The sequence below is a fragment of the Miniopterus natalensis genome, chromosome 1 (assembly GCF_054644295.1).
Source record: "Miniopterus natalensis isolate mMinNat1 chromosome 1, mMinNat1.hap1, whole genome shotgun sequence".
Classification (NCBI taxonomy): Eukaryota; Metazoa; Chordata; class Mammalia; order Chiroptera; family Miniopteridae; genus Miniopterus; species Miniopterus natalensis.
Genome location: NC_142081.1, coordinates 4,553,670 through 4,581,496, shown reverse-complemented (window position 1 = coordinate 4,581,496; position 27,827 = coordinate 4,553,670). Strand labels below are relative to the sequence as shown.

Genomic DNA, 27,827 nt, shown 5'->3' with positions numbered 1-27,827 from the left:
GGGCGGGGCGGCGGCGGCATGGCGGGGCCCGGGGCCGGCGCGCTGCTGGCGCTGCTGGCGCTGCGGGCGCTCGGGGCGGCGGCGCACCCGCAGTGCCTGGACTTCAGGCCGCCCTTCCAGCCGCCGCAGCCGCTGAGCTTCTGCTCGCAGTACTCGGCCTTCGGCTGCTGCGCGCCCGAGCGGGACGCGGCGCTGGCCCGGCGCTTCGGGGCCCTGGCGGCGCGCGTGGACGCGGGCATGTGGGCCGCGTGCGCGGGCTACGCGCTCGACCTGCTGTGCCAGGTGAGCGGGCGCGACCGTAGCGGGTGGCGGGGCTGGACGCGGGCCCCGGGGGGGGGGGCAGCGGGCTTTGCCCATCCTCCGCCCCCACCCCCAGGCTCCCCGCGGAGTCGCTGGGCCCGGGGCGGGGAGACGGGCATCCTGGCATGTCCAGGGCTTGGCCACTCACCGGCTTTGTGACGCGGGCCTTCTCTGGGGTTCAGGTCCCCCTCCTGAAGCAGTAGGGACAGACGAATGATGTCATCACTCCCTCAGTGTCGGGGCTCCTCTGTCCTGGGACCTCCTGGAGCCAGCCCCCCAGTACCCCGGCCCGGAGCCTCGCCCTTGTCCGTGGTACCAGGGTAGGGATCCATGGGCTCAGGGCCTGCGGAGGGCAACGCGCGGGCCTGGTGTTTGCTGAGGAACGTGGGGGACATTGCTTCCAATGAGGGGCCCTTCCCGTGGGAGCAGCCTGAGAGCCCCTCCCGGACCCTCCGTCCCCGGCGAGCCCCGGGCCTGTGACGCCTCGGGCTCTTGCAGACCCAGCTGGGTTGGTGCTGTGGCCTCTCTCTGGGATGGCGCCCCCACCTGGCAGGGGCGCTCATCCTTCAAGACCACCTGAGTGACATCTTTTTGGTGAAACTTCGCTGCCCCATCTCGGCTCTGAGGGCGCACCAGGTTGTGTCTTGGGGGTTCGTTTTCCCTCCGCGTGGGTCTGCGCGCCTGACCAAACGGAATGGGAAGGTAATGGGGTCAGGGCTGTTAAGCCTTAAGGCTGGCCTTGGCCCAGCGCCTGGGCAGCGAGAGGCCTGAGGCTGGAGGGGTCCTGCAGGGGCAGGGCAAGGTCTCAGCCTTCACCCAGCAGGGGCGGGACTGGGGGAGGGACTGGAGGGCTGGCTTGGAGTCAGACGCACTGAGATTGGATCCTGGCTCTGCCCTTCTGGTGCCTGACCCCAGGCAGGTCACCACTGCCCTCAAAGCTCACCTGTCCGATGACGCATCATCTTTAAATGGAGGCGATCTTACCCGCCTCCAGGATTGCCACGCAGACTAGACGACACATGTAAGGGGCGCCGTGGGCAGCTGCAGTTGGAATTCTCTAGCGCCTGCCTCCTTGGCCCCCCTGGCTGCCCAGCCCTGGGTGGGAAAGGAGCCGGGCCCAGAGGCCCGTTTACCGAGGGCCTAGAGAGCCAGGGACTTGCTTGGGGGGTCACAGCCCAGTGGTGGCCATGGTGGGCACTGGGACCTCACTCATTGCCAATGTGAGTGGGCCGTCTGGGTGGGAAATAGGGGATGAGAGCAGATGGGGGGCCCTGAGGAGCTCCACAATGCAAAGGGGGTGCTTGCCTTTGCTGGACTCTGTTGAGCCCCTGCTGTGCATCGCAGGGGGGCCAGGATGGACTGGTCAAGTGTCCACCTCCATCTCTTGCCTGGGGCTCCACGGGACCAGGTCCTGTGGTCTTCCCACCCCCGTCACAGCAGGGTTCATGCATTCCCTCCAGATTTATTTGTTTATTGAGCACTTAGTGTGTGACAGGCCCAGCAGAGAGGAGGAAGGAAAGGGTCAGTCCTGCTACCTCCCCTGGCAGGAGGCTCCCCTCTTTTCTTAGGAATCTTCCCAGCATGGGCTGGCCTTGAGCAACCAGGGTGGAGTGGTTGCTAGCACCTCACCCCAGGCATTTCTGGGAGTGACCTCATGTCTGGAGTGAGCTGGGAAAGAGCTCACGGTTCCCCTGCGGGGGCCTGGTGGGAAGGCAGGGAGGCCTGATTGGAGGACTGTATACTCTGTGAGCCAAGGCTGTGTCTGGATTCAGCCCCTCCGGATTTCCACCACTGGGGCAGGTGGCCCAGGTGCCCTATTTACAAGTTTTAGTCAATGACAGTAGAGGAGATGGGCTCCAGGCAGGAGAGAGACCGTGAAAACATGCCTACACCCACAGTCCCCTCCAGAACCTGCCTCCGTCTGGCACCTACAACTCCTGCAGAGGCCCAGAATGGCTCCTGAGCCAGCAGGCGAGTGTCCCTCCTGGCCCTTTCAGATCCTTTCTTGGGAAGGTCACACTTTCCCTGGAAAAGTTAGGCAAGGCTTCCTGGAGGAGGGAACATCTTGAGTCGCATCTTGATGGCCTATATTGTCTGAGTATTTACTGAACAAACACGTGCATCACCTCAATTTATTCCTGCCAACATCTCTGTGAGGTTGGAACTCCTTTCCTCTTTTACAGAGGGGGCCATAAGCACAGAGAGGTTAAGGAACTTGCCCAAAGGTACACAGGGGATCGTAGACTCAGTCTTCAGTGTGCTCTGACTCCAAAGCCCTTCTCTTAGTCACTTTGCCATATTGCCTGCCTTCTTGAAGCCCCACTGTGTGCTGAGCCCTGGGGTCCCTGCCCTAGAGGGTCCCACAGTCTGTGGGGTACATATGTTTGATGATGATTAAGTCCTAGCTAAGCAGACGGGCTGAGCCATTTCTAGCAGCAGTGATGTGAGAGCAGAAGTGGAGAGCTCATCCCACTAGCTACAGAAGTACAATTTGGTGAATGCTGTGCCTGCGACATGGACCGAGGGCTGTGGGAGCATCCACAAGGGCCAGGGAGAGTCAGGGCCCTGGGAGGATGGAGGAATGGAGACTTTGGAGTTGGGCTTCAGTCATGTTTTCCAGATGCAAAAGTGGGCAAGGAGGGACCATCCTACAGAACTTTGTGACAAAGACGCAGTCTTCCTAAAGAATGGGAGCAGACATAAGAGGCCTTCAGGACTCAGGACCACGAGTCTGAGTGTCAGCGACAGCACAGTAGCACCTTGGGGCAGTGAGGTGGGCAGGTGTTTGCCCCTGTGCGGAATGGCCCAGGCAGCTGGGCAGTGTGATGCTGGGTCAGTTTTCCCTGGGTTTTCCTCAGCCTTCCCCTGCTGGCCACGGTGAGGCCAGCTGCTGACCGTCCTCCTTGGCAGCAGCGATCGCGGCACCCCCTTGTCCTTCCCTGCTTCTGGACTGGCCAGGTCTGGCACCAGGTTTGCATGGTGTGTAAGGAAGAAAACACAGACCACGAGTGAAACCTGTGGGACCCTGCGTGGGTGCTGAAACTTTTCTTCTTCAAACTATAAGAAAACATTTATTTATAAAATCACAGGGGTGGGAGAAGCAATTTGTAGAAGAAATGGACTTAGGAAACAAGTTATAGAGGCAAAGGAAGGGCTCTTGGAGCTTAGAAGTGAGGAAGGCAAAGGTGACTCGCCTGGGGGAAGAGGGAGGGGAAGGGGAAAGAGAAGAGAAAGGCACTGAGCCCTCTGTCCTAAGGGTTTTAAGGGAGGAGATTTTAGGGGAGGTCCCAGCGGAAGATCTTAATAGAATATTCAGCAGCTTTCCAGGTGTGTCCTTTCAGGGTTGTGGTCTCCCCTGGTGGATTGGTTGGCACCAGGGCAGGGGGTCATTATCCAGTGCAGCTGGTCCTGAGGTCGGCTGTGGCTGGTTTTGTTGCTCTTCTGGGCCTGGAGCTGAAACACGACTGAGGCCTCGATGTTATCTCTAGGTAGGAAAGGTCAGAGGTCCAAACCGCAGGACCTGTGATATGATATGCTAGGGGAGGAAAGGCCACCCTGGGGTCGAGGCCCCACCCTACAGTGGTCCTTTGCTAGGCACCCAGGGCTTTTCACCCTGGTGACCTTCTGTACCTCACCTGTTGCACTTGCTCTGCTCATGTCTGTCTATCTGCCTATCACATCCCCCCATCAAGGGTCTTGGCTCTGAATTCTTTCAGAGAAAAGGGGTGAGGGTCTCTTCTGTAGCTGCTTCCTGCTGAAAGGGGGCAAAGTTTTCCTTTAGAGCCCGGAGATCCCTGCTCTCTGTCAGAGGCACAAGGCCTGGGCACAGAAGGAGGTGGCGATGGTGTTAGAGGTGGTTTTCCTTGAGTGGGAGTAGGGCTTGTAACTTGGTGGAGTTTGGATGTTGTGAGGCCCCGGCTTGGCCACTTCTTGACGGGTGACCGTCTGTAAATAGGAGTCACAATGACTGTAACTCGTGAAGATTAAGTGAGGTGTATGTATACAAGACCCTCCCTGGTCCTCCCACAGCCACGGGCTGGACTCAGGAGGCTCCAGGGACCCTGGGAGTGGGGAGGTAACACTGCACAGAAGCTGGACCTGGCCATCCGGTCCTCTTGTCTGCAGAGTGGCGCATGTGAAACATGCTATTCCTATCTGGGCCTGGGACAGTGACTGACCAGACCTCTGTATGTGTCAGACTCATCACCAAGTGACCTTCAGTGCCACAGTAGCAGTGGAGGGTCCAGGGAGACAGGCCATGGTGTGACCAAAAGCACAGTCGAGTAACGGGAGGGAGCAACCCCTGGCCCGGAGCCTGAGCACGCAGCCAAGAGGGCAGCCTGCCACCTGCTGCCCCCGGAGGCCTCTTGCTGGAACCTGGCCGGCCCCAGCTGGTGAGGGGGGACGTGTGGCTGTCAGCGCCTCCCCTACCGCCGGAGGAGCAGCCCCAGAGGCCTCCCTGGCACACAGCTGAGTCAGAGCAGGCCTTGGCTCGATGAGCTCATGGTCGGGAGGGTATGTGTCAGACACAGAGAAGTAACTACATCTGCGCTCATCAGGGGCTCCAACCAAGGGAGGTCCTTATAGAGCCAGGGGAGCTGAGGCCTCTGCTCTGGGCAGGCGGGGCACAGGGAAGGTGCCAAGGTGCGGGGGCACTTAACTAGGCCTTGGGGTGGCCAGCTAGCTAGCCAGTGGAGCTGGGGTATACTCCACTTCACCGTCCGCCCACCCGGCCCCTCCCCTCTGGCCCGTGACCTTGGTCAGTGGTTTCCTTCTCTGAGGCTCCACTTCCCCATCTATGCCAGGGGGCAGGAACTGGCCTTTTACCTGCAGCTGCCTTGGGGAGGAATTTCGGATTCACCGGAGCACCCAGCCTGGCCCCTCGCCCACAGTCTGACCAAATACCCAGGAGTTGTTACTGTTGTTACTGTTTCTCCCGCAGCTGTGGTTGTTATTTCAGGCTGACTAGAATTCTGCCTGCAAGGGAAGAGCACGCCTGCAAAGGGAACAGCGCTTGCGGAGGCTCAGAGGCGAAAGTGTCAGGAAATGGGAGGTGGGCAGGAGGCAGGAGCAGCGGGGACAGGAGCTGATGGCGGAGCTGTGGGGAAGCTGTGGGCAGAAAGGATCCGGGATCGGGGAGTGCCTGGTACCAGTGTCTTGGCCCTCAGGTGGGGGAGGTGGGCTGGGCTCTTAGCTCTCAGGGCGTGTTCGCTGCAGGCTTGACACCGGGAGATACCTAATCAGGTTTGTTGCCTCAGCCTGAGTTCCACAAAACAGAACCTGGGGTAAAACTTGTGGGCTCTTTTCTTATTAGGGTGAGTGGACCCCAGGAGCAAGAGCGACGGGGCAGAGGGAGAGCCCAGTCCAGGATGCCGCTAAATGTGGCTGATGCTCCAGCTGGCAGAACCACGGTTCCCAGAAACCATGTAAACTGGGAATCGGGACTGTTGGCGGGCCCGGGAGGAAGGCAGGCCCACAGCCATCAGCGAGCTTCTCCCAGGGAGCAAAGGTTTGCCCCCGAGGCATGAACTCCTCATTCCAGATCATGCCCACGTGGGCACTGAATGGGGCCACAGTGGCTCAACAATGGGTTAGCCCTTGGTGGGAGGTGAGGGCTGACCCTTGGCTGTTGGGTTTTGCCCCATGAAGTTAGAGCCCAGCAGAGCTGGAAAAGGGGCCAGGGAGTTCCCGAGGGTCTGACTCTTTTGTCTCATCCCGTAACTGCCCTGGCAGCCGCTGGAGAGGACAGTCCCAGGGAAGACCTCCCAGCCCCAGGGAAGACCTCCCTGAGGAAGCGGCCCTTCGGTCGGGAGCTAAACAAAGGAATACCTTACGCAGATGAAGGGCAGGGGCGTCACTCGTATCAAGTGAGAATGTATATGAAAGAGCCTCAGACCCTCCTGGCACACAGCGGGTCCTCAAGAGTGGCTGCTGATGCTGTTGTTGGTAGTAGTTGTGGTTGTTTGTTCTAACAGAGGAATGAAGGCGAGGAGGCAGCAGGCCTGCCATGGTTGAGACTAAACCCGGTAACAGGCAGGTGGAGCCGTCTCCACTTTACAGATTAGCAGCCTGGAGTTCTCGGAGGTGGGTGACCCGTCCAAGGCGACACAGTGGGTCAGTGCCACCACGGAGCATCCCTGAGCCGTCCCTGTCTTGGCAGGAGTGCTCGCCCTACGCAGCCCACCTCTATGACGCCGAGGACCCGTCCACGCCCCTGCGGACGGTGCCCGGGCTCTGCGAGGACTACTGCCTGGACGTGTGGCGGGCCTGCCGCGGCCTGTTTCGTCACCTGTCCCCTGACCCCGAGCTCTGGGCGCTGGAGGGCAACCAGGCCAAGTTCTGCCGCCACCTGTCCCTGGACGACACGGACTACTGCTTCCCGCGCCTGCTGGTCAACGAGAACCTCAACTCGAACCTGGGCCGCGTGCTGGCCGATGCCCAGGGCTGCCTGCAGCTGTGCCTGGAGGAGGTGGCCAACGGGCTGCGCAACCCCGTGGCCATGGTCCACGCCGGGGATGGCACCCACCGCTTCTTCGTGGCCGAGCAGGTGGGGCTGGTGTGGGCCTACCTGCCCGACCGTGCGCGGGTGGAGAGGCCCTTCCTGAACATCAGCAGGGCCGTGCTCACCTCGCCCTGGCAGGGCGACGAGCGGGGCTTCCTGGGCCTGGCCTTCCACCCCCGCTTCCGCCACAACGGCAGGCTCTACGTCTACTACTCGGTGGGTGTCGGCTCTGACGAGTGGATCCGCATCAGCGAGTTCAGGGTTGCCCAGGACGACATGAACGCCGTGGACCACAGCTCTGAGAGGTGGCCTCCCCGGGGAGCCAGGCTGGGCGGGGGCGGGGCTGGAACTCGGCGGGCGGCACCCGGCCAGTTCACGCTGTGTGCAGCCCGGGTGGTTAAATGTTTTCAGTATCACCCTGGGAAGGGGGCTGAACCCCATGCTCCGGAGTCCGGGGAGGGATAGTTGCCACACAGACATCACGGGATCATGTCCACAGCCCTGGGTCAGGCACTTCCCATGGCTCGTTTCCCTGGGTTCTTGTAAAGCCCAGTGAGGTCGGTATTGCTGTCCCATTTCACAGATGAGGAAGTGGAGGCTGCAGAGATGAGGTGGCCTGCTAGGTCGCACAGCCAGGAAGCATCAGAGCTGGAACCCTGGCCTGTCTGTCAGGCAAGCCCCTCCCACTGATCCTCTCACTCCCACCCGGTAGCTGTGGCCCCAGGTGATTGAGCCCCAACTTCTCCTCACCTGGATCCTTCCCCCCTCTCCGCCCCCAGCAGGTTTATCCACTCCTTGCCTCCAGGCCTCTGTCCCCCTCGACACTGACCCTGTTCTCTGTGTGCTATTTATGTCCGGCTGCATCTGAAATGGGCTTGGCCAGACCTGGCATGGAAGGCGTGGGCATCAGTCCGAGTCCGGTAGGGAAGTGAACCCTGTTCCAGCCAGTTCAGTAGGCGGAACCCGACATGGGAGTTACTGCGGTGTTAGGGACGATGACAGACACCGTGAGGGAGACGTGGGGCAGCTCTGAGTCTAACCCGTGAAGGAAGCTGCCACCACCTCTTGGGCTGGAGGATAACGTGAGGAGGTGGGGGCCCTGGAGCCCCGACACTGGGGCCACTCGGAAGCTGGAACCACGGTGGGCCCGGCAGCAGGAGGTGGATCCAGGGAGGAGGGACAGCTGTTGCCAAGATGCTTCCTGGGGAGAGAGAGAGAGAGAGAGAGAGAGAGAGAGAGAGAGAGAGAGATGGGAGAAATACCCTGGTTTCTCACTTCCTCCAGTCTCCTGCCAGTGCCCAGCTGGAGACGGCCTAGCGAGGGGGCGTGGGAAATGTAGTCTTAGGAACTAGCCCTCAGGCAGAGAGCAGGTGGGGGGGGCGCCAGGACTGGACCTGAGGGCATAGAGGCAAATAACCGTACATCATGTATTTGATAAAACTGTTACACGTTGACACTGATGTGTAAGAAGGAAGGGAATCAAATACGCTGGCTGATACGAGGGCTCCTGGAGATCTGGTCACGTAGCAGTAATTTTGAGCATGAGCTCCCTGGCAGCCAGAGTAAAAAGAGGAAACGCAATTCTTATGACCTTATACGAGGCTGCATCCCCAGTTCTCCAAGAGAGGCCAAGTTTATCACCTGGATCTCACAGAGCGGAGACAGATGGATGGAATGGATGTATCTTCAACAGTGACATTTAAAAATGGATTTCCTGATAAAGACTGAAGGTGCAACACAAAGCATATAAGTTAACATATTTCACACTGAGGGTTCAACGAGGGTTCTCTGGGGACCTCACGCGTACAAGCCTAGGCATGGCCGGCTCAGGGCACGACCAGGAGTGAGGGGTTATCCTCGCTGGAGTCAGCGGTCGGTCTGTGATCCCAGGGCTGGGATGCCGAAGGGAAGCGGATGCCTGACAGTTTGAGCTGACCTGTCTGCAGAGGGCCTGGAGTTTGGGGCTGTGTGATTACCAAGTCATTTGTCTTGGCCTCACCTGGAAAGGCTTCCAGTCTCGGCTCTGAAGGCCCAACACCTGGGGTTCAAGTTCTTGACCTTTCTGTATCTTTGTTTTTATAACATATATATATATATATATATATATATATATATATATATTGTGTTACACATATATATATAAAAACCTCACTCGAGGATTTTTTTTTCCATTGGTTTTTTGAGCAAGTGGAACAGAGGGAAGGAGGGAGAGGGAAGAGAGAAAGAGAAACATAGATGTGAGGGAGACACATCAATTGGTTGCCTCCTGCATGCTCCCTAAGCAGGGCTGGGGATTGAACCTGCAACCCAAGTATGTGCCCTTGACCAGAATTGAACCTGCAACCCTTTGGTCCGTTGCTGTAACCACTGCGCCACATTGGCCAGGGCTCTAATCTATATTAATAAAGGATTAGTAAGTCCGTAACCAGTCCTGGAAAATAAAATCAGCTGAGCACTTCAGTCAGAGGGAATTTGACACAGGGGGTTGGCTACAAAGGTGCCAGGAGGGCTGGAGAAGAAAGGGGGACGGTCAGGTTACCCACAGAGTAGTAACTACAGGAGGCTGCTACCACTCCCGAGCTGGAGGAACCACAGGGGAAAGGTCTGCGCGGCTCAATTTCCGCTCCTGGTACCAAGATGCCTGGGATGAAACCCGGAGCCCACATTTACCAGCCACTGTTGCCATTGTGGCAGCCACCGATCCTGGAGGCAGCGCCAGGAGCCTGGGAAACGGGCGCCTCCCTTCTCCCGCCTTCCGCTTTCCACTGGCAAACCCGACCGAAGCCGGCTGGCTGGCGGAGGTACAGTGGGAGCCCCCCCCCCGTGGCCGTAAAGGCGGTTGCTGGTGGAGGGTGTGGAGGTGAGCACAGCCCATGCCACCCAGCCCACCCCTTTCCAAGTCACAGCAGGTAACAAATGGGGGAGTGTGGAGAAAGCGCTCAGCTTACGTGCTGGCGTGAGTAGCTATGACCCATGGAGAAACCAGTTGTGCCTGGGTCAGTAGTTCCCCGTGATCACAGCGGCAGGTGCTGGCAGTGGGGAGCAGTAGAAAAAGTAGACTAGAACTGGCAGGCCCGAGTTCTAGTCCCAGCCCTGCTGTGTGACCTTGGGCAAGTTGGCCAACCCCTCTGAGCATCCTCATTAGCACAAAAGAATGAATTATCTCTGCCCAGCCCATCAGATCTTTGTAAAAATCACCTGCTATAGAAGACTCGAAAAGTCTTTCCAACTGTGAAATGATATCCAGGAGAGGGGAGGGTTTATGGCTGTGACCTTGTTTTGTATTTTGGTTGAGGTTATTTGGGGGGTGCTGGGGGCACTTGTCTTTTAGGATAATCCTGGAGATCGAAGAACCAGCTGCAAACCACAACGGCGGCCAGCTGCTCTTCGGGGACGATGGGTACCTCTACATCTTTACCGGAGATGGCGGGATGGCCGGAGACCCCTTTGGAAAGTTTGGAAATGCCCAAAACAAGTATGTCCTGCTTTTGGCTGGCTGGTGGGCTGGTTTACATACCCCTGGGCTACATACAGCTCTGCAGGGGAACCGCCTCCTCCGCGACACAGTGCAGGGCGGCGGAAAGGGCCTTGGGCCCCAGCTCAGCCCGCAACTGGCCGGCCGGAGACCCAGCCAGGCCGCTGCCTCTCATCAGTTAGAGATGAATAATAGTAACCTCCATGGCAAGGCTTGTCCTTACCAGTCAGAGCGATGATGCCTGTGGAGGGCCAGGCACAGGGTCCGCTTCCCACAGGTACCTGAGAAGCAACACCAGAGGGCATCTGGGAAGATGGGATTGTTTTCTGAAGTCAGCCCAACCCTGCTGGAACCAGAGGAAGGAGAGGGGTGCTTCTCAGACCAAATGGGGAGCACGAGCTGGTTGGAGCAGGGCTATATGGGCACGTGGGTGTTCTGCCCCAGGGGCCACCCATCATGGCTCAGAAACAAGCATAGTTTTGCTCTCAGCCACGTCTTGGCTTGAGCAGCTGGCCTGCCGTCATCCCACTCCTGGGCGCACACGCACACACTCACGCTTGGAGAGTTGTGAGTCTAGACGAAGCTATCCTGCAATCTCAGGGCCGCCGCCTCCACTCTCTTAGCCAAAAATGACAAAACCTTTCTCAGCCCAGAAAGCAAAAATAGCGAGTCCGACGTTGATTACAGTAATTAACATGTTCATGGCGTGCGACTCGTGCTCACGTGTGACAGAGTAAGAGGCATCGCAGCTTTCTCATGTTTAGATGTGTTTAGAGATGAAGTTCAGAAAATAGAAATTAAGGATTTGTAGGTAATTGGACAGAACTTAAAACATTATTTTGCTGCTATGAGTTTTGCCCACTTACATAGGGAGCCTGGGGTGTGGTCTGCAGCTTGGTGGTGAGCAGGCTGGAGTGGACGGGAGGAACCCTTGGGCCGTCGGGGGTTAACTGTGGGGCCGCTATTGGGTGGGAGCATTTTGTCACCTGAAAGAGGACACTGTGAGATGTCTCTAGCGAGGGAAATGCTGGGGTGCTGATGCTGTGAGAATGACAGGGGCACAGTTGCATCGAATGTGCAAAGCACAGCAGTGCTGCCTTTAAAAGCCGCCTGGTGGGCGTCCACCAAAATGCTGACCATGTGGTAACTATGTAGGTGCGTCAGAAATCACAGCCGAGAGTGTGGCCCCCAATGTGCTTCCCATCTTCAAGCACAGGGCAGATTTCCCCCATCAGGTGTCACTTTTGTCTTGTGACAAATGAAACCCACAAGCCATTCACCTCCAGGAGCTATGAGAGGTTAGGGCTACACCCCTGTTCTATGTGGCTCTGGAGGGCCCCAGAAGGGGACACTGCACGGTTCCGTGGAGTGGCCTGGCTTCCAGTCCAGAGCTGCCCGGGGGATCTGGCAGGTGGTCCCCCTGGGTTGCCACATCTTTGAGGTTCGGTGGAGGGTGGAGGGTGGAGGGGGTGGGGTGAACTGAACCACACTGAGGCCAGTTTGCTCTCTGTGGGGTGGTTCTGCCTGCCATAGTCCGGGGGGGGGGGGGCATGAGAGGGAAAGTGAGGATTCAGCCTCTGGCTCCTGCTCAGATCAGCGGTGTTCTCTCCCCTCTCCCAGCCCCGACCTGTACTCTGTATGGTGCACGTGACTTTGCTTGTAAGCCATTCATTCGTTCACTCAGCAAACACTTAATGAGCACCTACTGTGTACCAGGCACTGTGCTGGGTGCTGAAAAAACTGCAGGAGTCCTTTTTCTGGGAGCATTTATTTTTACCCTGTAGCACAACCCTTTCAGAGGCACCACCCTCAAGTTAGGGTGAACAGGGGCCTGGGAGGTCAGACAGTGTTGTGGTAAAGGCTGTGGGTTTCTGTGGCCAGCCTGCCAGAACCGGACCCCAGCCCCACCATTTGCTAGCCGTGTGGCAACTGGGCATTCTGTGACCTTTCTGAGCTCAGCTGCCCCCATCTGTAAAATGGGGTCACAGTAGTACCCAGCCACCTGAAGGGTTTGTTAGGAGGCTGTCGATGGAAGGGATGTCCAGTGCTTGGGACACAGGGCTTGGCACAAAGGAAGGTGCCGGGTGGCTGTTGAATGAATGAAGGAGGTGACCCAAGCCGCCCGGGCCTCTGGCTCCGCAGCCGAGGCGCGCCTTGCCCCCGGCTCCCCAGCGCCCCGGTGCGGGGCGGCCCGCCCCAGCCCGCGCCCTGTCCCGCCCGCCCGCAGGTCGGCGCTGCTGGGCAAGGTGCTGCGCATCGACGTGGAGCGCGGGGAGCGCGGGCCGCCCTACCGCGTCCCGCCCGACAACCCGTTCGTGGGCGACCCCGCCGCGCGGCCCGAGGTCTACGCGCTGGGCGTGCGCAACATGTGGCGCTGCTCCTTCGACCGCGGCGACCCGGCGTCGGGCGCGGGCCGCGGGCGCCTCTTCTGCGGGGACGTGGGACAGAACAAGTTCGAGGAGGTGGACCTGGTGGAGCGCGGCCGCAACTACGGCTGGCGCGCGCGCGAGGGCTTCGAGTGCTACGACCTCAAGCTGTGCGCCAACGCCTCCCTGGGTGAGCCGCGCGCCCCGCGCCCACCCTACCCCCACCCCCACCCCACCCCCACCCCACCCCGCCAACGCCTCCCTGGGTGAGCCGCGCGCCCCGCGCCCACCCTACCCCCACCCCCACCCCACCCCCACCCCACCCCGCCAACGCCTCCCTGGGTGAGCCGCGCGCCCCGCGCCCACCCTACCCCCACCCCCGTCCCCACCCCGCCAACGCCTCCCTGGGTGAGCCGCGCGCCCCGCGCCCACCCTACCCCCACCCCCGTCCCCACCCCCACCCCACCCCGCCAACGCCTCCTTGGGTGAGCCGCGCGCCCCGCGCCCGCCCCGCTTCCCCGCTTCCCCGGCTACCCCGCCCCCGCCCCCGCCCGCACCCCCCGCCAACGCCTCCCTGGGTGAGCCGCGCGCCCCGCGCCCGCCTCGCTTCCCCGGCTGCCCCGCCCCACCCCCACCCCCACCCCCTCCCCCTCCCCCTCCAACGCCTCCCTGGGTGAGCCTCGAGCCCTGCGCCCCAACCCCACCCCCACCCCACCCCACCCCCTCCAACTCCTCCCTGGGTGAGCCGTGCGCCCTGCGCCGCGGGACCCCCTTCCCTGTCTACCCCGCCCCCGCCAGGCCTCCCTCGGGGTCTGCGGACGCTCACGGAGACCGCCCCTGGGGAACCCCTGGGCCCAGATCCGCCCTCCACCCCAGGGGATGTTCTCCAGTGCCTCCCTCTGGGGCCCCTCACACCTCCACCTGGGACCTCACCTTGCCTCTTCCCCCCCTCTCATGATCCTGGGATGCTCCTTGCTCTTCCCCCCCCCCCCCAACCCACGCTCTCCTCCCCACCTTAAAAGCTATAAGCATCTCCCATGATGACCGTCTGAGTCCCCATCTCTGGCGCTCCCAGGGACCTCACATGCCCTTGCCCAGCAAGACTCAGGAGCAAAGATTTGTTGTGAGGTGGGGCAGGCCCCTTCCACTCACCCCAGACTCACCCAGCTTCTCCCCACCCTGCAGATGACGTGCTCCCCATATTCGCCTACCCGCACAAACTGGGCAAGTCGGTTACGGGGGGCTATGTGTACCGGGGCTGCGAGTACCCCAACCTGAATGGCCTGTACATTTTCGGCGATTTCATGAGTGGGTAAGTGGTCTGACAGCAGTTCTAGGAGGCAGCGAGGGCAAGGGAGCAAAGTGGGAGGGACACTCACAACTTCCTAGACAGGCCCAGGGTCACCCTGGGGGGCCAGGACCTGTCACTGCACCAGCTGACCAGGGCCCCAGGGTGCATTGGTCCAGGAGAGGCCAGAGAGAACACCCTGCTGGGGAGAGGGGAGCTGGGGTTTAGCCCAGGCCTGACCACAGGGGCCCCTGGAAGCTTGCTGCCCGATTCCCACCCTCTTTAGCTTCTGCTGGGGGCAGAGCATTCGCCCCAGACCTGCTGTGGGTCAGACTCCTTCCCCATGGGGGCTTATGGGGCCTCATGACCACCTCGGTCTCCCATTGTACAGAGGAGAAAACTGAGGACCAGAGAGGCCCAGGGAAGATATACACCTGGCACGATTGTTGAAGTATAGCTGAGGTGACCTGGGTCCGAATCCTGGCCCCCTTATTGGCCATGTGACCTTGAGCCAGTTACTTGACTTCTCTGTGCTTCAGTTTTCTCACCTGCAAAACGGAGACGATAGCAGCTGCCTCCAGGCTGTTTGAGGACTGAGTCTGTTAGTGCACACGGAGCACTGAGAATTTAGTGCGCGTTCACTGTCTGGTAGCTATTGGTTATCCCCGCTCTAGACCCTGAGTGTGAGGGCAGCTGTTCCTTTGGAGGAGAAACGGGGAGTTAAGGGAGGCTCAGCTGGCAGCAGAATTCTCACCTCTTGCAGGCTGCTGACCTGGGTGGGTGTGTGGCCAGTACCCCTGCAGCTGGAGCTGAGGGAGAGCCCTGACCTGGGCCTCTGGGTGCTGGACCCTTTTCTCAGCTCCACCCCTTTCCTTGGGGGCTGCCTCTGGGACTCAGCTATCCCATCTGGAAAGTGGGTCTGGATGAAGCCTGTTTTAACCACAGTTCTCCTATCTCCCAAGTCACCTGACCAGAGATTTAACTAGTTTTGCCAACCTTTCCCAAGCCCATCTGCTGGGTCAGGCTTTGTGCCAAGGCTGGAGCAACAGAGTTGATAAGTACCTGCTACCCAAGTCACGGAGACAAACAGTCCTCTCTAGTCCAGCCTCAGAGAGTGTGTGCACAGTGCTGGAGAAGCCCAGTGTGAGTGCAGTCGGGAGGGCTTCCCAGAGGTGGGGACAGGGAACAGGGCCTGGAAGTATCAGTAGGTAACTGACAGGTGGGGAGGGGAGTAAGGGGCCAGAGCAGCATATTTTGGAGGTGCTCAAGCTCCATCTCGTGCTCTGAAGCGTGTGCACACTCCTGGCACCTGCCTTGCAGGGTTCTGAAATCCAAGTCAGCTCCTGATTCCCTCCTGCTGGTCAGTGGGTGGGGCTGAGCTGAGGGGGCAGGAACCAAGCTGGTCCTTTGGTCTCTGTGTGCCTTCCCCCACATGCTTTTCTGTTCCATAGCAGGTGCTCAGTAAAGACTTCAGGCAGGGCCAGTTTCATGGATGTGAAGGGCCCACACCTGGCTTAATGCTCTGCTGTCGCTCTCTTGAAATTCTGAACACTTTCAGAACAAGGGCCCTGCAAGCTCATTTTGCACTGGACTCTGCAATTGTGTATGGTCCTAGTTGTGTTGGGGGTGGCACCAGATGTCAGACCAGTGGGGTCAGACTCTACCTGGGATTCAGCAACCTTGGGACTTGAGTTCTGGCTGGGAAAGAATTCAGACCAGGACTCAAACAATAAGAGAGCATTTATTTATAACATTACAGAGGTGGAAGAAGCAATTTGTAGAAGAAATGGGCTTAGGAAACAAGTTATAGAGGCAAAGGAAGGGCCCTTGGAGCTTAGAAGTGAGGAAGGTAAAAGTGACTCGCCCGGGGGTGGGGGGGAGAAGGGAAGGGAAGGGAAAGGAAAGGTGAAGGCTACTCCTGGGAGGGAGAGCGCTGGGTCCTCTGTCCTAAGGGTTTTAAGGGTGGAGATTTTAGGGGAGGTCCCAGGGGAATATCAATAGAATATTCAGCAGCTTTCCAGGTGTGTCCTTTCAGGGTTGTGGTCTCCCCTGATGGATTGGTTGGCACCAGGGCAGGGGGTCATTATCCAGTGCAGCTGGTCCTGAGGTCGGCTGTGGCTGGTTTTGTTGCTCTTCTGGGCCTGGAGCTGCAGCACAACTGAGGCCTCGGTGTTATCTCTAGGTAGGAAAGGTCAGGGGGTCCAAACTGCAGGACCAGGGATATGCTAGAGGTAGAAAAGCCACCCTGGGGGTGAGGTCCCACCCTACAATGGTCCTTTGCTAGGCACCCAGGGCTTTTCACCCTGGTGACCTTCTGTACCTGGCCTGTCGTGTATGCTCTGCTCAGGTCTACCTGCCAACCACAGTGTATGGATAATAGACGAGCGACGGGTGGGTTGGTGGGCGGGCTTCCCCTGTGCACCATGCCAGGCACTGCCCCACAGCTCATCCTCCTTCGCAGGCGTCTGATGTCCCTCCGAGAGAACCCGGGGACAGGCCAGTGGCAGTACAGCGAGCTCTGCATGGGCCATGGCCAGACCTGCGAGTTCCCAGGGCTCATCAACAACTACTATCCACACATCATCTCCTTTGCAGAGGACGAGGCCGGTGAGCACCGCTGAGGCCTCCCCATTCGGGCTGCTCATGCCTGACTGGTCCCCACATCCCGTGGGTCTTTCTGGCCTGGGGTTCAAGGGATGGAGTCTCAGGCCTGAAACCGCCTTCAGGATGAAGGGGGATGTGTTTAGTGGGCTCGAGACCTTGCTCGGGCACCGTCCTCACCAGCCTGAGCTTCAGCTTCCTCCGCCCGCCCCCCACCTCCGCCCTGGGTAAGGTTGCTGTGAGGGGCAGCGCAGTGTCCAGGGCAGTTAGGGGACCAGGAAAGTTAGGGGAGCAGGAAGCAGCAGTGGAAATGCAGGCTGGTGGGGGAAGAGGGCCTCCCAAGACCACTGCCCTGGAATCCTGATGGCAAATGCATTGGGGCCTCTAGAACGAAGCCGCGTCACCTTCAGAAAGTGGGAGGACACCGTCTTCTTGCCTGTGAGTGGGTCTCCCATTTGGGCACTTGCGTTTTCAATGCAAGGAGCAGTGGGGGAGGGGAGAAGAGGGGCCATGGTGGCTGGATCCCGATCCAGCCTCCTGCCTTTGTCCTTGGCCCTGGATTGTCCCTGGACAAAAGACCAGGGGCCCACGGTGGGGCCTAGTGAATGCTTGGCCCGGTTGCTGGGCAACACCCACCAGGGGGCCTTTTGAGGGGTGTCCCCTGCAGAGCTCAGTGCCCAGAGCCCCCAGGCCGGAGTGTGGGAAACCTTTGTTGAACCGACACCCATCAGAATCTAAATTTTCCAAAGGGCAGCCCCAGCCCCCACTGCCCTCCCCAAGCCCACTGGGCCCTTGAAAATCCTTTCTTTCGGTCAATAGGAGGTTAACATGTTTTGGAAGTAGAGATGCTCTGTCTCCACCCTCCTCACCCTAAACCCCCCACCGGGAGGCAGGGCCTGGAAGATGCATTTCCCAGGGGCCCTTCCTCCACCCCCTGCGTGACACTGAGTGATGTGACAGCCCAGTGGAGGCCCTTCTGAGACGGACAGCCTGGGGATAGCCTGTTGGCAGGCTTGGGCAGGCGGCCCCAGGAAGGCACAGAGCTCTGAGTGCAATGCAAATAAACCTTTCCCAGCTTTAGCCCCCCCCCCCCCCAGTTGTTCTTCTGATCCTTGTAAATTGCTGAACAAGGACCTCTGCTGGCCTGGTGTCATCCAGGGACCGTCCACATCACGGAGACCAGGAGGGCAGCGTGGCTCTGGACAGGGCTCGTCAGTGCTGATGGGGGCTCCCTGCCTGTGCATGGGGCTGGGGCCATGGCTCCCAGCAGGTCAAGGCTTGAGGGGCAGTGGAGTGTGGTCCAACCCTGTCACTTTACAGGTGGGGAAACCAAGGTTGACGACTCCTGCCCAGTCATGGGGTGGGGAGTATTGTGCCCGGCCTGGCGCCTGGAGGCCTCCCCGAGCAGGGCCTTAAGCTTGAGCTTGGTCGGCCAGGAGAAGACAGTGGAGGAAGGCATTCCAGGCTGAGGAAGCGGAGTGTGCAGGGACCCCTGAGTTGCCCCAGGGGGCTGCACAGCCAGGAAGGAGACAGTGGCTCCCATGGGCCTCTGTCCAGGAGGAGACCCAGAGAGGGAAATGTGGCCTGTGTCTTGGCCTCCCAGCCACCGTGTGTCCTACATCAGTATGGGCTTGGGGGCAAAAACACTCCTGAGATCTGGGCTTGGCTTAACCACTCCTTAGCTGTGTGATTCTGGACAAGTCACTCGGCTTCTCTGAGCCTCTGTTTTCTCATCTACAGGATGGGAAAAATGAAGCCTACTTCCTGGGCATAGGTGCCTCTGGCAGCAAGGGCCAAGGGCAGAGAGCGGAGGGCTCAGGTCCCCTGAGAGCGCACATGGTGCTGGGTGCTCATGATTCCACTCACTGCATTTTCACTACAGTCCCGAGAGGTAGGGAAACCGAGGCTGAGAGCGAGGCTGTCCCAGAGCTGCTGGTGCTCACATGGGGCTGAGTGCGGGGACTGGCATTCACACGAGGGACGCCCAGAGCTAGTGTTCTGCCTGCTTGTCTGTCAGTGGAGACAGACTCTGGCCTCTAGGACTTGGCTGGCCCCAGATCCTGGGTGACAGTGACAACAGTAATAGCGAATGCCGATTAAGCACTTACTGTGTGTTCTTTTAATCCACATGGCAGTCCTGTGAGGCATTTTGTTTCGGTATGAGGAAGCTGAGGCTCAGAGAGCCACGTGTGCCCCGTTACCTCGTAAGCAGTTAGTGGGGAGCTGGGCCATGGACCCTCATTGTGCCCAGAGGTGTGCGGAAACCCAGGCAGGTCACGGGGGCTGGGGCAGCAGGAGGGAGGCAGGAGCAGAGGTCAACCTGGGTGGGTCCAGGCAGAGTGGCCACAGTGCTGGAGACTGTGCTGCAGAGGCCCTTGGGCCTGGCCAGATGCCTTTCTCAGTCTCAGTTTCCAGTTCTGGGCGCTGCAGAGCTGCACTGACCTGGACCACCCTCAGGGCCCCTGAGGTCAGGGTTGGTCTCAGAGCCTGAGGTGGGGCGTGGGGCCAACCGGGACAGTGTCCAGGCAGCATTCTCACCCCTGTCTTGTTTCTTGTCCAAGGGGAGCTGTACTTCATGTCAACGGGCGTGCCGAGCGCCACAGCTGCACATGGGGTCGTCTACAAAATTATCGACCCCTCCAGGTGAGTCCCCGCCCACAGTGCTGCCTGAGCTGAGCTGCTGCCATCTACTAGGAGCCTTCACTTCCATCACCTCATTGACCCTCTCACTCCCTAAAGTGGAGATTATTCATATCCCCATTTTTCAGATGAGAAAACTGAGGCCCAGAGAAGGGAAATGACAAGCCCATACTACTGGTGAAGGGCGGATCCAGAATTCAAAACCTGGTCTGCCAGCCTCTAAGTCCACCTCTATCCATGATAAGAGGGAGTCAGGGATACTGATAGGGCTGAATAAATGCAAGGCCCATTTTCACATTAAAAAAAAAAAATTTTTAAATTGAGAATAGTTTTAGGTTTACAGACAAGTTTTTCCCATATACCCCGTACCCATGTCCTCTTTTATTTATTTTCCTCTATTATTGAAATGTCTTACATTATTACGGTACCTCTGTCATAGTTAATAAGCAATGTTGGTACATTACTACTAATTAAACTCCATACTTCTTTTTAAAATTGAGGTAACTCCTGCAGTTTTCAAAATTTTTCTCTACTTCTTCCCTTTTTCTTGCCCCAGAATCCCACGTCACATTCAGTCATCAGTCTCCTTAGCTTCCCCTGGTCTGTGACGGCTTTGCAGACACCCCTGTTCACCAAACCTTTTCTTTTTAAATTTTTTAAAATATATTTTTATTGATTTCAGAGAGAGGAAGGGAGAGGGAGAGAGAGAGAGAGAGAGAGAGAGAGACATCAATGAGAGAGATCATCTGCCTCCTGCACGCCCCCTCCTGGGGATCGAGCCCGAAACCGGGGCCTGTGCCCTGACCTGGAATTCCAGCTGGTGACCTCTTTGGTTCCTGGGTCGACGCTCAACCACTGACCCGCACCGGCCAGGCTACCACGCTTTTTCTTAAAGCACAGATCTATTCGTTATTGACAAAACTATTTCTCAATAAAAACCTAAGCACTTCCTCTCCCCACGCCCCCTTTCGTTTTCCAAGGCCCCTCCCACCTCGGCCTGGGCGGTGCCGGGCGGCGCCGGGATTTGCGCCACCCTGGAAGGGCACGTGTGAACTTTGCATTTTCCTTCGTTCCTTTTTCCCTGTTTTGCATAAATTTTTCCACGTTGCCACACCACCCTTGTAAGGGTTGTTTTTAATAGCTGAGTAATTTTCTGTTGAGTCACTGCGCCCTAACCCTTGCCCGAGCCTTGGACACTTCCAATGTTTTAAAACAGTGCTTTTCTAAGGAAATGTCACATTAGGGAGCGCCTAATTCACGCCAGATGCTGCCTTGGGCCCTCTGCCTTGGTTGGTGCAGCGCGACACTGGCCTCTTACCCCTGTGTGCCGGGGGGGGGGGGGGGGGGGGCGGGCGGCCCGGAGCAGGCCGGCCTGCTTCCCTCCCTGACCCTTCTCATCGCTTTCATTTCTCTCTCTCGGAATAAATGTGTTTCTTTGCCCTGCACCGCACTGCACGGAGGCCCCATTCCAATACGTTTGGAAAATGAAGAAACAGAGCGGAGCCGTGCGGGTGGGTCACCCACTACAGCCCAAACCTAACCGCTGTGGCACTTTTTGGTGTATCTCCTACTTTATTTTTCTCCTCCTTTTAATCTTCACCCAAGGAGTGAGGATATTTTTTCCATTGATTTTTAAAGTATATATCTTTATTGATTTCAGAGAGACAAAGGGAGAGGGAGAGAGAGAGAGAGAAACATCAGTTATGAGAGAGTCATGGATCGGCTGCCTCCTGCACGCCCCTGCCTGGGGATCGAGCCTGCGGTCTCCTGGATCCTAGGCTGATGCTCAGCCGCTGAGCCACGCCGGCCAGGCTCTCCATTGATTTTTTTAGAGAGAGTGGAAGCGAGGGGGTGAGGGGGAGAGAGAGTGAAAGAAACATCGATGTGAGAGAGACACATCAATTAGTTGCCTCCTGCGCATGCCCCCATCGGGGGCCGGGAATCGAATCTGCAACCCAGGTGCGTGCCCTTGACTGGGAATTGAACCCGGGGCCCTTCAGTCAGAGGGCCGACCCTCTAACCACTGAGCAGCACCGGCCAGGGCTCTCCTACCTTTTGCATAACAAAAATTTTTGACATAGTTTCATCTGTGTGCATCTTATCTGGATCCAGGGCAACCAGAAAACCCACCCTCTACAGCTCTGCCAAGTGTGTGTCTGCTTGTTTCTTTAGCCTCTGGGAGACAGGCCCCTGTCCCTCCATGGCTTCCCTCTTTTGCCAGGCCCATCTGGAGGCCCCCCTCCTTTCACGTGGCTGCTTTGCCACTTGGGCTTTCCCCCTGAGCCGGTGGAGCCCATTGAAGTCTTGTACCCATGTGGTCAGTCCCAGGATCGGCTGGTCCCATTCAAAGACTCACAGATCGACAGCCAAAAACTAATTAGAATGGAATTCCATTCCTCCTGATGCCCCTTGAAAATGTCAGAGGAGCCCGATTCATAGTCCTGGCAACCTTCTCTGACTCTTTTCTCTCCCAGCTCTCAACACCCCCTTCTAAGGCCCCTGGCCCCCCCAGCTCTGCTGGCAACCCGAGACACACTCTCTCCCTGCTTTTTCCTTTCAATGGACTGAATCTTTCCCTGGCTCCTCCAGGTAGAGGAACCTCTGTTTCTGCATCTCCAGACATCCAGGAACCAGAGGGGCAGAGAGAGGCCATCCTAAAGGCTGTGGGCAGGGCGCCAAGGCAGGGTTGTGTTTACGGGGTTGGACGGGCAGGCTGTGCGAGGAGGAGGGAACTTGATCATGTTCTGAGCACAGGTCATGCTCTGAGTTAGAACTGGCTCAGGTGAGCCACGGGCCCTCATGAAAATGCTGAATGGGCACTGGGCGGGCCGTTAGGAGGGATTCCTGGCCTGGGATTGGGCTCCTGAAGGTCCCTGGGGCATGGAGCATGGGGGACACTGCTGGTCACACAGTAGGTGCTCCATAGATGGCCACCATTGTTACTGTGCACATCTGCCCAGGCCTGAGAGCACACTGGCCCTTCTCCTCCCTGCCTGGCTACCGGGGAGGGCCATGTCAGGGGTACACGCTCTCCAGGGCGGGGCTCACAACCTCCTGTGTGTTGGCAGACGGGCGCCCCCTGGCAAGTGTCAGATCCAGCCGGCCCAGGTGAAAGTGAAGAGCCGCCTGATCCGCTTTGTGCCCAAAGAAAGTAAGTGCCCGCCAATGGGGAAACGGTGGGGGCGTGGGTCCTCAGCTGGACCTGGATGCCCTTCCTCGGCCCCTATGCCCGGCCCTGTGCTGGGCACACCTTAGACACTCAGTTAAAGAGGGCAGTGGGTGCCAGTCCCAGGCTGCAGGTGGGTGGCACCAAGGGGCTGCAGGTCTCAAAGGGGGCATGGCAGAGGGAGAAGTAGCTGTTGCCAGGGAAGAAACACTCCGATTTCATGAGAGGGACAGAGAAAGAGGGGGTATCCATGTGTGAGCAAGGAATATTGTAGTTATTCCAGGCTTGAGGGCCTCTAGGGGAGGGAGCATCTGGGCTGGACCTGCCACAAGATGGTTCCACTTTGATGAGGGTGGTGGGGAGGGAGTGGGGACTGCCAATCTTCACATCTGAGGGGCTAGGCAAGGCCACCAATGACTGCCTCTGGGATGGGGATGGGGGGCAACTGGAAGGGGCATGTCCTGAGGAAGGGGATGTTCCTCCAGGCCCAGGCCAGGTGAGAAGAGAGGCCTAGTGCTCCCAGACCTTCCTGTTCTTAAGAGAAGCAGGAAGTCCGTCCACTAAGCATTTAATTCACTCGGTTAGCACCTGCATGAGCTTCACTCTGGGGCTGTAACGCCAAGCGAGACGCATTCGATGTCTGCCTTCTAGAGATGTTACATACAAACCTCCCAATTTGAAAATGTTGGCTTTTAAAAGCCGCCTTGTGGGCCAAAGGAAATACTTTGGCGGGCCCAGTGTACCCAGCTGGTCACCAGTTGGCAGACTTGGTGTGAGGTTTGCAGGAGGAGGGGGAGGCTGGGCACCTGGCAGGTGGGGGCGCCTGGCCCTGAGGAAGGGGTACCCTGGGTAGGGAAAGTTGGGGGAAGAGAGGAGCTCAGTGTCGGGGGAAGTTAAGTCTAGCCTCAGATGGCTTCGGGCCTCGGCCAGTTCTCCATCCGCTCATTCAGAAGTTTCTGGCACTTTTGTGAGTGACCTGCTCTGTGCAGGATGCTGGCCACAGAAGTCAGACCAGGCCGGGTCCTGGCTGGGACACACAGAGATGTCATTTAGTGTCCCAGGCCCAGTGACAGAGTGTGTGTCGAGTGCCATGGGGACCCAGGGCAGCACAGGAGGAGGGTGGTGGTGGTCTTGGAGCTGAGGCTGAGGGCTGAGCCTGGAAGGAGGGGGAAGGGTTGGGGGTGGGGCAGGGCAGGCAGACGGAGCAGCAGAGGCAGAGCCGGACGTGAGGGGCACTCACCCTGTCCAGAGGGGCCTGGCCTGGCTCTCCTCCTGCCCATTCCCCCGTGGCCCCTCAGCGATTTTCCCCATCAGTGGGCCTTAGCGTCCCCACCCTTAAACAGAAATTTGGAACCAGGAAGGGTCACTTGCTCAGAGAGGCCCTCCCAGAGGCAGCTTCCCTTCCACTGAGCTCCCTTTACAGTGTGAGGGTCTGACCGCGCCCCCACCTTCCCAAGGCTGGGACTCCCAGGAGGGCAGGGCTGGGGTCTGGGAGACCCAGCAGCTGGGGGCCCGGGAGACCCAGCAGTGGACCCGCGGGAAGCAGCGGGCAATGAGTGTTTGATGAAGCAGCACCTGGCACCAGCTCCAGGTCCACAGCCTGTGGGGCCAGGGTGACCCAAGAGGCAGGCCAGCCTCGGTGTCTGAGTGGAGGGTAGGCGAAGGACATCTTTCCCTGGCGTCTGCGCTCCGGAGTGGACAGCTGGGGTGGCCAGGGACCCTCTGACTACAGCTCTTCCTCTGTGCAGAGTTCATCCGGACGGCAGAGAGCACCCCGCGCCCCACAGCGCGCGCGCCCACCAAGGTGCCCAGGCGCAGCCGCCCCACGGCCCCCCCGCCCGTGCCCACCGGGCGCCCGGCAAGGCCCACCCGGCGGCCCGGGGGCCGGAGGGTCGGCGGACGGCGGCGGGGGCGGCCTGGCACGGAGAACTCTGCGCCCTCGAATGGCGCCGTGCGCCTGGTGCGGCCGTCGGGCCTGAGCGCGGGCCGTGGGCGTGTGGAGGTCTTCGCGGGCGGACGCTGGGGCACCGTGTGCGACGATGGCTGGGACATCAAGGCCACCGCCGTGGTGTGCCGCCAGCTGGGCTTTGCGCACGCCGTGCGGGCCACCAAGCGTGCTGAGTTCGGCGAGGGCCGCGCACTGCCCATCCTGCTGGACAACGTGCGCTGCGCGGGCGATGAGCAAACCCTGCTGGAGTGCAGGCACGCTGGCCTGGGCACGCACAACTGCGACCACCAGGAGGACGCGGGCGTCGTGTGCAGCCACGAGGACCCCGACCTTCCGCGAGCGTAGTGGGTCCGGCCTGGCTGTCTTCTCTCCGGTAGGCGCTTGGCAGGGCCCTCCCCCTGCGCCCACCTGGCGCGTGCACACGAGTCGGAGGTGGAGGTGGCCCTGGGTGTGATGCAGGAGGTGGCACACCGGAGCTGTGGACATTCCTGAGGGGTGCGCGGTGTTTTCTGTGTGCTGGGGCCTGTGGCCCTGTGCGTATGCGGTCCTGGCGGGAGGCTGTCGTTTCTTACCTCTGAGCAGTCGCAGGAACACAACCTGGCCTTGGAACCCTGCAGCTGCCCTTCGTGGACGGACATCGCCCCCGGCTGTGTCAACAGAGGCACAGCCGGTGGACCAAGGGAGAGGACCAGGCCTGCCCTGCCATGGCTGGAGTGGAAGGCCCTAGACCAGCTGAGGAATGAGGCCCAGAGAACATGGACCGTGGCCCAGCAGTCAGAGGTGCTGAAGAGGACAGGAAGGCATCTGGTGGGATAGAGAGAAGCTGTTAGACCCACAGGTCCAGGTGACCCGTGGGCCGTGGCTGCCCCAGTGAGGGTCAGGCTGCCTGGGAGGAAGCAAGCGCCTGGCGAGGGCTGGTGTTGGGGGCACACACTGGATCACCTCAGGGAAAAGCCTCCTGGTCATCTTGGACCTTGTCATTATGTGGGTGCTCTGGTGGGGGCCGGTACTAGGACACCCATCCCTAAGGCCTGACGCTGCCCTGCTCCTCAGGACAGAAGCCACCAGCCACTCCCAGTACCCAGGCCCAGGGTGAATGGGGGGACTTCAGGCTTCTCCACTTTAAAGGCTGTGTCAGGGCCTCTGGGGCCACCTGTGTCATCTCTAAACCCAGCCTTGCTCATTGAAATCCCAGGGAACCCTCCCATCCCTCCAGCCCCACCGCAGGGCTATGCCAACATGTGCCTGTTTATAACCCGTCGGCCTCTTCTCTCTGACCCGTGCCTGCCTGGGAGCGGGGGTGGGGGTGGGGGGCTGGGGCCTGCAGCCTCCCTCTGCTCACAAGCAGAAGTTCCTTTGACCACTGAGGGCCTTGGCCCGCTCATGCTAGGCCTATGGAAAGGCATCAAGCACCACTGAGCTCAGCCTAGGGTAGCCACCTTTCTCCTCTGACAGTAGGAAAGGCCCTCTGCGGCAGCCGGGACAGCTGCAGGCAGCAGCCGAAGGCTGGCAAGCTAGTGGACAACCTCCAGTTCCCCAAGGCATCCCTGTGTTTTATATCTTGCAAATATTTGACTGCGAAGCTGGAGACGGGTTCCAGCCTTGGCTGTGTGACCTTGGGGAGGTCACTTAACCACTCTGAGCCTCATTGGAACAGAGAGATAATCAGTAGGATGATTGGAAAAATAATGAGGTAACATTTGCAAACATGTCCAGCTCATTCCAGGTTGCTTCCTGGACAGAAATACCAGGCTGGTGGTGTCCACGCTGGCAGCTGCCCACTGCACAGCACGGTGGGGAGGGCTGTGCCACTTGTAGGGACCACAGTGGAATGACCTGGGACAAATCCTCAAAATGGAAGGAAGATGAGCCTCTTCATGCTAACATGTAGAACCATCATCTTCTTGAGGAGACAGCAGCCCTCTCACCCCCTTGCTAAGAACTAGCATTTACTGAACACTTACTATATGCCAGGTTCCTCAGGTGTGCTGGCTCATTTAATCCTCACAATGACCCCAAAAGGCACCCTTGACATGACCATCCCTCTTTTCCTGGTGAAGGGGGGACCCCAAGTTGACTATGTAACTGGTCCTGGGTCCCACGTTTTGTGGGTGAGGCAGCTTTGAACCAAGCCCCCTTCCCCAGAGTCTGATCCTTCTACTTCCTTGGGCTACCTGTCCCCTGCCAGGCCACTCAGCTGAGGACAGCCACTTCAGGGCCACTTCTGTCTGCATCACCCTCCATAGTTCCTGCCAGGAAACTACTACCTATGGCATTGGTTATACCAGTTATGCTCAAATTTAAGCAGGGTCACTTGTAGGGCTGGTTAATACCCAAGTTGCCAAGCCCCATTAGAGTTTTTGACTCAGTAAGTCTCGGTGAGGCTGAGAATTTGCATTGTGACACCGGGTGATGCTGATGTGCTGGCCTGCGGGCCACACTTTGAGAACCATTGTATGCACTAGTGCTGTCCAACAGAAATGTATTATGAGCCACACAGGTAATTTCAAATTTTCTGGTAGCCCTGTTATAAAAGTGAAAAGAAACAGGTGACATGAATTTCAATAATATATTTTATTTAACCCAGTGTATTCAGATATTATCACTTTTAACAGGTAATCAATATAAAAACAATAAGATTTACATTCTTTTTGTACGAAATTGATGTGATCCAGTGTATATTTTACGCACACAGCACGTCTCGGTTTGGACCAGCTTCGCTTCAAGTGCTTGATGGTCACGTGTGGCCAGTGGCTACTACAGTGCATAGGTTAGGGGGTCCCTGGGAAGGGCCAGGTGGCTGGCCACGTGTTTCCCAGTGCGCCCTCTGCTGGTGGCTCTCCGTGCTGCCCGTCCAGAAAAAGGCTTCAGGCGGGGCCTTGGCATGCCAGCTCATTGTTCCTCACTGATCACAGGAGACCTGAGCGGGTCAGGTGGCTAAGGAGAGGGGGCACAGTTGACAGAAATGCCAGGTTGAGCCATGGTCACACTGAGCCAGGGGTTACTGGTGGTGACCAGAGAATATTAAGGAGCGCCCATTCCTCTCATTCTAGCTAGACAGGCTCCCACTCACACCTGGATCCGGAGGCTGCCCCATGCCCACCTCATGTGGGGCCCAGACTGTGGCATGAACAGTTCAGGACTTGGCCCTGCCCTTCTTGCCCTCAAAGAACAATTGTTCGGGGTCCTCCCTTCAAATTGCCTTCAACCCCTGGTGCTTTCACAGCCCAGAGGGGCTGTGACACCCCCCCTTGCCCGGCAGCCCAGGCAACCAGAGGTCTCCTGTGGGACCCTGAAGCGGCTGCTTCTCACTGCCAAATGGGGGCTCGGCGGCAAGCCACCGTCTACTAACCAGCCCTACCTAGAGGTCGTTCCAGGTCCCTGTGCCAGGACGGACACCCTGGCTGTCGTCCCTGGGGCAGAAATCCTGTCTCCTCTGAACTGGGCCCAGATCTTAAAGTTTGACACTTTGTCACCCCGCAGCCCACACACCCCTGACAGTCATGTTCCTGATGGGGACTGTCCTTGGCTGTACCTGGGA

General features: G+C 58.7%; 1 protein-coding gene across 1 annotated transcript; it reads left to right on the top strand.

Moving 5' to 3' along the window:
- The first annotated feature begins 18 nt into the window (after positions 1 to 18).
- On the top strand, positions 19 to 24,796 carry HHIPL1 (HHIP like 1). The gene is made up of 9 exons (XM_087813756.1): positions 19 to 282; positions 6,461 to 7,107; positions 10,134 to 10,277; positions 12,505 to 12,833; positions 13,829 to 13,955; positions 16,393 to 16,538; positions 19,094 to 19,175; positions 22,241 to 22,323; positions 24,087 to 24,796. The coding sequence occupies exons 1-9, from the start codon at positions 19 to 21 to the stop codon at positions 24,629 to 24,631; spliced, it is 2,367 nt and encodes a 788-aa protein (XP_087669882.1). The 3' UTR covers positions 24,632 to 24,796.
- The last annotated feature ends 3,031 nt before the right edge of the window (positions 24,797 to 27,827 follow it).

Bases quoted from the DNA above. Each gene is read 5' to 3' on its own strand.
- HHIPL1 (XM_087813756.1), top strand. From the start codon at position 19: ATGGCGGGGCCCGGGGCCGGCGCGCTGCTGGCGCTGCTGGCGCTGCGG. The intron at 7,108-10,133 runs GTGGCCTCCCCG...CTTGTCTTTTAG, and splicing joins GTGGACCACAGCTCTGAGAG to GATAATCCTGGAGATCGAAG. The intron at 10,278-12,504 runs GTATGTCCTGCT...GCCCGCCCGCAG, and splicing joins TTTGGAAATGCCCAAAACAA to GTCGGCGCTGCTGGGCAAGG.